General features: G+C 50.7%; 1 protein-coding gene across 2 annotated transcripts; it reads left to right on the top strand.

Moving 5' to 3' along the window:
* The first annotated feature begins 3,952 nt into the window (after positions 1–3,952).
* LOC142905833 (uncharacterized) lies at positions 3,953–11,048 on the top strand. 2 transcript variants are annotated; one of them, XR_012929829.1, is made up of 3 exons: positions 3,953–4,514; positions 7,756–9,530; positions 9,563–11,048. XR_012929829.1 is itself a non-coding variant. In XM_076053050.1 (2 exons), the coding sequence occupies exon 2, from the start codon at positions 7,795–7,797 to the stop codon at positions 8,605–8,607; it is 813 nt and encodes a 270-aa protein (XP_075909165.1). In that variant the 5' UTR covers positions 3,953–4,514; positions 7,756–7,794; the 3' UTR covers positions 8,608–11,048. The 2 variants fall into 2 exon arrangements, 1 of the variants encoding a protein (XP_075909165.1); XM_076053050.1 differs by having other exon boundaries at positions 7,756–11,048.
* Positions 11,049–12,286: the final 1,238 nt, after the last annotated feature.

The following is a 12,286-nucleotide window of genomic DNA, read 5'->3' as shown; positions in this document are numbered from 1 at the left end:
CCTCTATGAGTCTATGAGTCTCCATGAATCTCCGAGTCTCAATGTATCTCTATGAGTCTATGAGCCTCTATGAATCTCCGAGTTTCTATGTATCTATATGTATCTCTATGAATCTCCGAGTCTCAATGTATCTCTATGAGTCTATGAGCCTCTATGTATCTCTGAGTCTCTATGTATCTCTATGAATCTCTATGAGTCTCTATGAATCTCCGAGTCTCAATGTATCTCTATGTATCTCTATGAGTCTATGAGCCTCTATGAATCTCTATGAGCCTCTATGAATCTCCGAGTCTCTATCTATATCTATGTATCTCTATGAGCCTCTATGAATCTCCAAGTCTCTATGTATCTCCATGAGTCTATGAGCCTCTATGAATCTCTATGAGCCTCTCTGAATCTCCGAGTCTCTATGTATCTCTATGAGTCTGAGCCTCTATTAATCTCCGAGTCTCTATGTATCTCTATGTATCTCTATGAGTATCTATTAATCTCCGAGTCTCAATGTATCTCTATGAATCTCTATGAATCTCCGAGTCTCTATGTATCTCTATGAGTCTATGAGCCTCTATTAATCTCCGAGTCCCTATGTATCTCTATGTATCTCTAGGAGTCTCTATGAATCTCTGAGTCTCTATGTATCTCTGAGTCTATGAGCCTCTATGAATCTCTGCGTCTCTATGTATCTCTATGAGTCTCTATGAGTCTATGAGCCTTTATGTATCTCTATGAGTCTCTATGTATCTCTATGAATCTCAGAGTCTCTATGTATCTCTATGAGTCTATGAGCCTCTATGAGTCTATGAGTCTCCATGAATCTCCGAGTCTCAATGCATCTCTATGAGTCTATGAGCCTCTATGAATCTCCGAGTTTCTATGTATCTCTATGCATCTCTATGAATCTCCGAGTCTCAATGTATTTGAATGAGTCTATGAGCCTCTATGAATGTCTGAGTTTCTATGTATCTCTGAGTCTCTATGAACCTCTATGAATCTACGAGTCTCTATGTATCTCTTTGTGTCTCTATGTATCTCTGAGTCTATGAGCCTCTATGAATCTCTATGAGCCTCTATTAATCTCTATGAAACTCTATGAGTCTCTATGAATTTTTGAGTCTCTATGTATCTCTATGAATCTCTATGAGCCTCTATGAATCTCCGAGTCTCTATGTATCTCTATGAGTCTGAGCAACTATGAATCTCCGAGTCTCGATGTATCTCTTTGAATCTCTATGAGTCTCTATGAATTTCTGAGTCTCTATGCATCTCTATGAGTCTATGAGCCTCTATGAATCTCTATGTACCTCTATGATTCTCCAAGTCTCTATGTATCTCTATGAGTCTATGAGCCTCTATGAATCTCTATGAGCCTCTATGAATCTCCGAGTCTCTACGTATCTCTTTGAGTCTCTATGATTCTCCGAGTTTCAATGTATCTCTATGAATCTCTATGAGTCTCTATGAATCTCCGAGTCTCTATGTATCTCTATGAGTCTATGAGCCTCTATTAATCTCCGAGTCTCTATGTATCTCTATGTATCTCTATGAGTCTCTATGAATCTCCGAGTCTCTATGTATCTCTATGAATCTCTGAGTCTCTATATATCTCTATGAGTCTATGAGCCTCTATGAATCTCTGAGTCTCTATGTATCTCTATGTATCTCTATGAGTCTCTATGAATCTCCGAGTCTCTATGTATCTCTATGAATCTATGAGCCTCTATGAATCGCTATGTATCTCTATTAATCTCCGAGTCTCTATGTATCTCTATGAGTCTATGAGCCTCTATGAATATCCGAGTCTCTATGTATCTCTATGAATCTTTATGAGTCTCTATGAATCTCCTAGTCTCTATGTATCTCTATGAGTCTATTTTAGTTTAGTTCGTGAAGTTGTTCAGTCAGCTGGGCCAGGATTGACCGAAATCTCGCCCACTATTTTTCACCCAGACATGTGGCGATCAGCTCAGACGGAGCGTTACTCACCTTAACATTAAACACTTAACAGTAACGATGGACTAATAAAAAATCACAGGCGTTCACGTACAAAGAGGCTGCATCGCCTTTCTTGCCAATGAACGCAGCAGTTGCGTTAGAATGCTCAAATACCATCGAATAGACCGGACCTATTGCAAAGCCATCATCAAAGTGAGCAGCGCATTGAGTGAGTGAGCACCGCATTGAGTGAGTGAGCACCACATTGAGTGAGTGAACACCACATTGAGTGAGTGAGCACCACATTGAGTGAGCACCACATTGAGTGAGCACCACATTGAGTGAGCACCACATTGAGTGAGTGAGCACCACATTGAGTGAGCACCACATTGAGTGGGTGAGCAGCACATTGAGTGAGTGAGCAGCACATTGAGTGAGTGAGCAGCACATTGAGTGAGTGAGCACCGCATTGAGTGAGTGAGCACCACATTGAGTGAGTGAGCACCACATTGAGTGAGTGAGCACCACATTGAGTGAGTGAGCACCACATTGAGTGAGTGAGCACCACATTGAGTGAGTGAGCAGCACATTGAGTGAGTGAGCAGCACATTGAGTTAGTGAGCACCACATTGAGTGAGTGAGCACCACATTGAGTTAGTGAGCACCACATTGAGTGAGTGAGCACCGCATTGAGTGAGTAAGCACCACATTGAGTGAGCACCGCATTGGGTGAGTGAGCACCACATTGAGTGAGTGAGCACCACATTGAGTGAGTGAGCAGCACATTGAGTGAGTGAGCACCACATTGGGTGAGTGAGCACCACATTGAGTGAGTGAGCACGGCATTGAGTGAGTGAGCACCACATTGAGTGAGTGAGCACCACATTGAGTGAGTGAGCAGCACATTGGGTGACTAAGCACCACATTGAGTGAGTGAGCACCACATTGAGTGAGCACCACATTGAGTGAGTGAGCACCACATTGAGTGAGTTAGCACCACATTGGGTGAGTGAACACCACATTGAGTGAGTGAGCACCACATTGAGTGAGCACCACATTGAGTGAGTGAGCACCACATTGAGTGAGTGAGCACCACATTGGGTGAGTGAGCACCACATTGGGTGAATGAGCACCACATTGAGTGAGTGAGCACCACATTGAGTGAGTGAGCACCACCTTGAGTGAGTGAGCACCACATTGAGTGAGTGAACACCACATTGAGTGAGTGAGCACCACATTGGGTGAGTGAGCACCACATTGAGTGAGTGAGCACCACATTGAGTGAGTGAGCACCACATTGGGTGAGTGAGCACCACATTGGGTGAATGAGCACCACATTGAGTGAGTGAGCACCACATTGAGTGAGTGAGCACCACCTTGAGTGAGTCAGCACCACATTGAGTGAGTGAGCACCACATTGAGTGAGTGAGCACCACATTGGGTGAGTGAGCACCACATTGAGTGAGTGAGCACCACAATGAGTGAGTGAGCACCACATTGGGTGAGTGAGCACCACATTGAGTGAGTGAGCACCACATTGAGTGAGTGAGCACCACATTGAGTGAGTGAGCACCGCATTGAGTGAGTGAGCACCGCATTGGGTGAGCGAGCACCACATTGAGTGAGTGAGCACCACATTGGGTGAGTGAGCACCACATTGGGTGAGTGAGCACCACATTGAGTGAGTGAGCAGCTCATTGAGTGAGTGAGCACCGCATTGGGTGAGTGAGCACCACATTGAGTGAGTGAGCAGCACATTGAGTGAGTGAGCACCGCATTGAGTGAGTGAGCACCGCATTGAGTGAGCGACTTCGTGGAGTGAGGAGGCACCTGGCTGACGCCGGTAGAGGCGTGGGTGGTGGATGCATGGATGGTGGGTAGGTGGTGGTGGTGCATGGTGATGGATGGTTGTGGGTGGTGGATCGTGATGGATTGTGGTGGGTGGTGGATGGTGGAGATGGATAGTGGTGGATGGTGGTGGGTGGACGGTTGATTGTGTTGCGATCGAAACATCGTGATCTATTATTTTTCTACCTACCACGTGACTTTACCGAAAGAACCAAAGAGTATGGATTCCTACAGTCACGGAAGCTTCAAATCTAGATTGAAATGGTGGATGAGTGGCGCTTATATAACGCCGACAGGTAATTAGCAACCACGTGCACTCCCCCCCCCCTCCCCCCACGAACCCCAGTGAAGCAATACAACAATCGTGAGCTTGCGACATCGCCAAGGCGGTGATTCCTGCTGGGCCGGTCTGACGGCATCGCACGCGTAACGCCGAGCAACGCGTGGGGGACTTCTCCAACGACTGCCTGCACACTCACCTGAGACACCACTCCACCAACTCACCCGGGACACCACTCCACCAACTCACCTGGGACACCACTTCACCAACTCACCTGGGACACCACTCCACCAACTCACCTGGGACACCACTCCGCACTCACCTGGGCCGAGGCATCGCGCTCACCTGGGGACGGGGTTTAAACTCACCTGATGAGATGAGTCTCACCTGACACGGACTCACTCGAGACGCTCACCTCAAGTCTTGGAACGCAATTTCGGCGGCGCTACGTAAGGTGAGCAGAGGGGGTGAGTGTGAGAGTGTGTGTATGTGTGTGTATATGTGTGCGTGCGTGTGCGAGTGTGAGTGCGTGCGTGTGGGGAGCGGTGGTGCAGCGGTTAGCGCGCTGCGCTATGAACCTGGCGACCCGGGTTTGATTCCCGCTCACGGCCAACACCAGTGACGATTATCTGAACCGGTCCTGGGCATCCCCTAGGTCGACTCAGCCTCAAATGAGTACCTGGTGCGGTGTGTAAACATTGCCACTAGGGAGACAAAGGCGGTCGGGCGTGGTGCTGGCCACCCACCCCCTCGTGTACCGTTCCAGCCTTCATAGGTGCACGCTAACAGCACTTGCCCCTACAGTCTGTTAAGGCTATACGGGGGATCTTTGTGTATGTGTGTGTATACGAGTGTGCGTGTGCGTGCGAGTGCGTGTGGGCACTTGCGTGCGTGTGGGGAGCGGTGGTGCAGCGGTTAGCGCGCTGTGCCTACGAACCTGGTGACCCGAGTTCGCATTCCCGCTCACGGCCAACACCGCCAGTGACGATTATCTGAACCGGTCTTGGGCCTCCACTAGGTCGACTCAGCCTCAAACGAGTACCTGGTGCCGTACGTAAACATCGCCACTGGGCAGGTAAAGGCGGTCTGCCCACCACGCCTCCTCCTGTGCCGTGCCGGCCTTTATAGGTGTTCGCTAACAGCACTTTCCCTAACATCCTATTGCAGACTATACGGGGGATTTTCGTCTTTGTCTTATATGAGTCTACCGTGTGTGTGTGTGTGTAGTTCGAGGTGCAGGTGTACGATTAGACACACCGTGTAATTTCTGTTCAAGTTTACTGCTGTACACTAACGAGTGTTAAGTAGAGCCTTTTATTTCCAAGTGATTTAATGGCACGTTGTGGATACGTGATCGTTACGCATCACGCCTCCCCCGGACTTACTTTAAGCGACAATGACATATCTCTAAGAGGCGGAGTCGAGGTGTTGACGTGCCGTAAACATTAAAAATTCGACGTTTATTCGGCGCCGCCAGCTCGACGAGACGCGTGTCACGGCAGCTACTCGCTTAACAGCACTTGCCCTAACAGTCTGTTAAGGCTATACGGGGGGCGCGGGGGGGTTATCTTTGTCTTTGTGGGAGGATCTGCGAGTGTCCGTGCGGGGAGTTGGGGGTCCGTGCGGGGAGTTGGGGGTGCGTGCGGGGAGTTGGGGGTGCGTGAATTTGGGCCGATGGCGGTTTAATTTGTAGAGAACCGCAGAGCTGGGGCAATCGTTGGTAGGCGCCGGCTCATCACGACCACGTGGCTGGTGCTGATGATGATGATGATGTCTTCCTCGCTTCTCGTCTGCGGTTCCTCCTCGTGGCGCCTCCTCTGAGCAGTGCCGGGTTATCCTCATTGCGCAAGTAGCTACTACATATGTATATGTGTAATTTAATGGAATACATATATAGTAGCTACACAAGTAGCTACATCTGTATATGTGCGATTTAATGGAATACATATGTAGTAGCTACACAAGTAGCTACTGCATATGTATATGTGCGATTTAATGGAATACACATGTAGTAGCTACACAAGTAGCTACATATGTATATGTGCGATTTAATGGAATACATATGTAGTAGCTACACAAGTAGCTACTACATATGTATATGTGCGATTTAATGGAATATGTATATGTGCGATTTAATGGAATACACATGTAGTAGCTACACAAGTAGCTACATATGTATACGTGCGATTTAATGGAATACATATGTAGTATCTACACAAGTAGCTACATATGTATATGTGAGATTTAATGGAATACATATGTAGTAGCTACACAAGTAGCTACTACATATGTATATGTGCGATTAATGGAATACATATGTAGTAGCTACACAAGTAGCTACTACATATGTATATGTGTGATTTAATGGAATACATATGTAGTAGCTACACAAGTAGCTACATATGTATATGTGCGATTTAATGGAATACATATGTAGTATCTACACAAGTAGCTACATATGTATATGTGCGATTTAATGGAATACATATGTAGTAGCTACACAAGTAGCTACTAGATATGTATATGTGCGAATTATGGAATACATATGTAGTAGCTACACAAGTAGATACATATGCTAGGGGGCCCCGCACTTTCAAGGGCCCCGCGCTAAATGCTTTCAAGCTATCAATTCCGGTTCAGTGATTCTGCACTTGCTATATTACTATAGTACTGTACCGCCTTCAACTTTGAAGGTTAGCGATTTATCGTATTATTTAGATTTGAAGCTTTCGTGGCTGCAGGAATCCAAACTCTTTGGTTCTTTCGGTGAAGTCACGTGGGTAGAAAAAAAGCATAAATCACGACGTTTCTGAGACAAGGTCTTATGTAGGCCTGAGATGGGTGCAGCCTCAGAGTAAGAGGGCGGGGCTAGAGACGGTCTGCCTGAGGCTGTGGAAGTGGCTATTGTATTGTGAGAGACTAGCATGTCAATGCACGAGCTTAGTATGCCACAGCATCGATGACTTTCCTAGTATGAGAGTTCAATCCAAAGGACATGTGAGTATGAGAGTGTAATCCATAGGACATGTGAGTATGAGAGTGCAATCCAAAAGACATTTGAGCATGCGAGTGCAATCCAAAGGACATGTGAGCATGAGAGAGAAATCCAAAGGGCATATGAGCATGAGAGTGTAATTCAAGAGGCACAGAGAGATAGACACACACAGAGAGTCGGAAATAACAGCGGACATAGGCAGGTAGGACGGAAACATCACAGTCAGTTAAGACTTTACCTGATTTTTCCAAGACGAAGGTACTCTGCAAACCCACCGGCTATCTTCAGAGATGTGTTCATGAAGCCATCCAGATATACAGACACAACTTAAACCGAGAAGATGGGTACAAACTGAGCAATCGTTGGAAGGACGTTATTAACCAGGTGACGTCTTAACTGACTGTGATGTTTACATCCTACCTGCCGGATGCCCTTTCTGGGGGTGCGAGGCATGGCCAAGATCTTCTTTATTTCAGAAGGTAAAATTAATCGAAAACACAAATTGAGCACGGGGGGGGGGGGGGCTGGCGTAAGCTCCGGCTTACTTTGTTCCATCAAACCCTGTGTTAGCCGTTGACATTCTCTGCTTTGTACGCTCGAGAAGCAAAAGGGGGGGTGCACGGCTGCGGTTCAAGTGAAGGACCGCCGCCCCAACACGCATCGATTTTGACCGACTGACCGCACGGACGGCTCGCGCTAGGTGGCGGGGCGCGTCTCGCGCCACGTGCGGGCACCGCCCATGGGTCCCCCCGCGGCCCGGCGGCGCGGCGGCCCCCGCAAGGAGGCCTCGGACTGGCCCACGTCGGCCACCCTCGGGGCCGCGCTCGCCCTCCTCTTCGTGGCAGTCAGCGTCCACCTCGTCCGCATGGGCGGCGCCCCGGCCCCGCGCTCGCTCCACGCGGCCTCGCGCCCCGCGGCCTGGCGCTCCCGGGCCCACCACCACCACCACCACCACCACCCCCCACTCCTCCTCCTCCTCTCGCGGCGCTGGCTGCTGCTGCTGCGCGCGGAGTTCCCCACGCAGCCCCACGCCGAGATGGCCCGGCTGCAGCGAGCCGTCGCCGCCGCCGCCGCCGCCGCCGCCGCCGCCGCCGCGGCCGCCCCGGCGAACGGCGGCGGCGGCGGCGACGCCCCGCCGACGGGCGTCGTGCTCGCGGCGAGCCCCGGATCGGCGAGGACCCTCGGCTGCTTCTGCCGGGCCCTGCGCCGGCTCGTGGAGGCGTCCGGCGCCCCGGCGCTGCTCCGCGCCGAGGGGACCCCCTCGCCGCCCGAGCCGCGACTCGTGGCGCGGCTGCTGGCGCTGCTGTCCGCGGCGGGCGGCGGCGGCGGCGGCGGCGGCGAGGAGCGGGCACGGCTCGCCCGCGTCTGGGAGGCCTTGGGGCCCGGCGCCCGGGGCGCGCTGCTCATCGTGGGCTTCACGGCGGCCACGGCGGAGACGCGGGCCGCGGGGAACGAGACGCGGGCCGTCGAGCTGCCCCCCTCCTACCCCCTGCTCCAGATGTTCACCCTGAGGGCAGAGGCGTACATCGAAGAAGGCGGCTTCGTCTGCTGAAGTTGCCACCACCACCACCACCACCACCCCCCCTCCTCCCGATTGGGGGGGGGAGGGGGGGAGGGTCGATTCATAATGACCGACGGTTCGGGAGCAGGGCCACCCGGACAGCGGTTGAGTGGTGCCACAGCTGCCCTGGGTGTTGGGACCGCTCCGAGTTCAGGGGCGCTGGGCCATCGGTTTCCTGGGTCCCCTGATGAGAGTTCACTGTTGATTTGTGTGTTTGTTTGTTGTTATTGTTGTTGTTGTTGTTCTGAAACACAGAGGCGGCACTGTGTACTAAGAAGAGTGCCAACACGTCCAGCGGCCAGGAGCAGCACACGGGTTGGCATGGGCAAGGCCGTTGTGAGGACAATGGTGGTGGTGTTGGTGATTGATGATGATGATGATGGTGACGATGGTGGTGGTGTTGGTGATGCTAGTGATGATGCTGATGATGATGGTGGTGGTGACGGTGGTGTTGGTGATGCTGGTGATGATGATGGTAGTGATGATTGTGATGATGATGATGGTGATGATGATGGTGGTGACGATGGTTGTGGTTGTGATGGTGGCGGTGATGATGATGATAGGAGGAGAGAATTCCACTGTGGAGCGGCGGTTCAAGGGAAGCAGCAGAGAGAGAGAGAGAGGTGAGGTTGACCTGCAGTGTGAATGGGTGACTATGTGAGTGAGTGAGTGAATGCGTGAGTGGGTGACTATGTGAGTGAGTGAGTGAATGCGCGAGTGGGTGACTATGTGAGTGAGTGAATGCGTGAGTGGGTGACTGTGTGAGTGAGATACTGGGTGAGCGAGTATGCGAGTGACTGGCGTGAATCGATTAATGCTGGATCGGCCATCCGCCTGACTGTTGCTTTACTTTGTGAATTATATGGGTGAGTGGGTGACTAGGTGAGTGGGTGACTAGGTGAGTGGGTGACTAGGTTAGTGGGTGACTAGGTGAGTGGGTGACTAGGTGAGTGAGTGAGTGTGTGACTAGGTGAGTGGGTGACTAGGTGAGTGGGTGACTAGGTGAGTGGGTGAGCGAGTGACTGACATTAACCGATGAGTGCCTGATCGTCCATTAGCCTGACTGCCGCTTTACTCTGTAAATTATATGGGTGACTATGTGAGCGGGTGACTAGGTGAGCGGGTGACTATTTGAGCGGGTGACTAGGTGAGTGGGTCACTAGGTGAGCGGGTGACTAGGTGAGCGGGTCACTAGGTGAGCGGTTGACTCGGTGAGCGGGTCACTAGGTGAGCGGGTGACTAGGTAAGCGGTTGACTAGGTGAGCGGGTGACTAGGTGAGCGGGTGACTATGTGAGCGGGTGACTAGGTCAGAGGGTCACTAGGTGAGAGGGTCACTAGGTGAGAGCGTCACTATGTGAGCGGGTGACTAGGTGAGCGGGTCACTATGTGAGCGGGTGACTATGTGAGAGGGTCACTAGGTGAGAGGGTCACTAGGTGAGCGGGTGACTAGGTGAGAGGGTCACTATGTGAGCGGGTCACTATGTGAGCGGGTGACTAGGTGAGCGGGTGACTATGTGAGCGGGTGACTAGGTGAGAGGGTCACTAGGTGAGCGGGTGACTAGGTGAGCGGGTGACTAGGTGAGCGGGTGAGCGAGTTTGCGAGTGACTGGCTTGAACCAGTTACTGCCGGGTCAGCCGTCACCCGCACGGGGCTCACTCGGTGGGTTTTTGTCTGACCGCCGTCTCTCGTCGCTTCGAAACTATTTTGTTATTATTATTGTTGTTGTTATTGTTGCTGCTGCTGCTGTTCTTGTTGTTGTTTACCAATGTAAAAGCGCCGCGAGCTCTTGTGTGTGTTTTTAAGAGAGGCGAGCTGGGCGCGCGTGATGAGAGCTCAAAGGTGGCTGATGTCATCGTCATCGCTATCGTCGTCATCGTCATCATCACGTGGAGGGAGATTCATCGTCGTCGTTGTCATCATCACGTGGAGGGAGATTCATCGTCATCGTCATCATCACGTGGATGTGGATTCATCGTCGTCGTCGTCGTCATCATCATCACGTGGAGGGAGATTCATCGTCATCGCCATCGTCGTCATCATCATCATCACGTGGAAGGGGATTCATCGTCATCATCACCATCACGTGGAGGAAGATTTATCGTCATCGTCGTCGTAATCGTCATCATCACGTGGAAGGGGATTCATCGTCATCGTCGTCATCGCCATCACGTGTCGGGGGATTCATCGTCACCGCTATCGTCATCATCACGTGTCGGGGGATTCATCGTCCCGCCATCGTCATCATCGCCATCACGTGGTGGGGAATTCATCGTTATCGCCATCGTCATCATCACCATCACGTGTCGGGGAATTCATCGTTATCGCTATCCTCGTCATCACCATCACGTGGTGGGGAATTCATCGCCTGCACCGCGCGTCGAGTGATTTTCACCGTGGCGGGAGAGGTGAAAACCGCAGCAGTGGGGGGGGGGCGGGGGGTGGAGGGGGGTCGTCATTGAATTGACCAATTGCCCCAGGTAGAAACTCCAATGTCCCAGCAGCAAAGCTGCGTGCGTGGTGGCAGCAGCAGCTACTGCTGCTACTGCTGCTGCTTTGCCTCTTCGATATCTGAGTGGGCAGAGCATTGTGCCTCTGCAAAATAAGAATAGGCCGTAGCGTCCTCTTTTGGGGCAACGCCAAAAACAACAGGAGTCGCGTTTGGGGTGTTCAAACAATTCTAGACTTGAAGCTTTCGTGACTGCAAGGATTCATGCTCTTTGCGGGGTTTTGTTCGGTAAAGTCACGTAGGTAGAACAAAATAAAAGAATAAAATCACGACGTTTCGGAGGCAACGCAAGCTTCCGTCTTCAGGTGGAACGGTCGCAGCAGAATATCTGCGTCACAATGGCGCCGCCTTCAAAAGCAAAGGCAATCGCCATCAAGGCCGCATTCACCACACATTGCTTGTGCCAACAAACAACAACAACAACAACAAAAACCACGTGGCTCTTATAATACAGGGTGCTTCGAAACAAAATGTTGACACTTATGTGGGACTATCGTTTTTAATGGACAAAAGAAGGCGTACTCATAATAATAACAACACTGTAACACGAGAACAAATGTAAATGTTAACGAGTTTCTAAAAGCCTAAAGAGTCTCCAACGTCTTCTTTGGTTCTTTCGGTAAAGTCACGTAGAATGAGAATAATAAAATAAAATAAGACAATAAAATTCTCACGACGTTTCGGCCACAACACAAGTAGCCTTCTTTGGGGCGACATTCAAGCTCTGTCGGTCCCGACAGTTCTGTTCTTTCACCCGACGAAGGCTGCTTGTGTTGTGGCCGAAACGTCATGAGAATTTTATTGTCTTATTTTATTATTTTATTATTTTATTCTCATTCTACGTGGTGACTTTACCGAAAGAACCAAAGAAGATGAATCATTGCAGTCACGAAACCTTTAAATCGAAAGTCTCCCACGTGTTTGCACTTCGTTGTCCACGCGTGGCCCTGGATATCTTCTCCAAGGTGGTCTCCAGAGGCCTGCAAGGGGCACACGTCCCATGGCGTTAGTTTAAGAGATCCGGGCCCTGCTGCTGCTGCTGCTGACGAGGCACACTGTATGTGGAAACCGGTCCAGAGTTTTACTTCGAGTTATTAACCCTACACTGCTGAAGCGTGCGGCTGAAGGTGGTTTAAGTTGCTTCGTGACTACACCGCATCAG

Source organism: Petromyzon marinus, chromosome 59 (genome assembly GCF_048934315.1).
Source record: "Petromyzon marinus isolate PM22_M1 ecotype Great Lakes invasive population chromosome 59, UKy_Petmar_22M1.pri1.0, whole genome shotgun sequence".
Taxonomy (NCBI): Eukaryota; Metazoa; Chordata; class Hyperoartia; order Petromyzontiformes; family Petromyzontidae; genus Petromyzon; species Petromyzon marinus.
This window is presented reverse-complemented; position numbering and strand designations above follow the sequence as displayed.

Bases quoted from the DNA above. Each gene is read 5' to 3' on its own strand.
- LOC142905833 (XM_076053050.1), top strand. From the start codon at position 7,795: ATGGGTCCCCCCGCGGCCCGGCGGCGCGGCGGCCCCCGCAAGGAGGCC.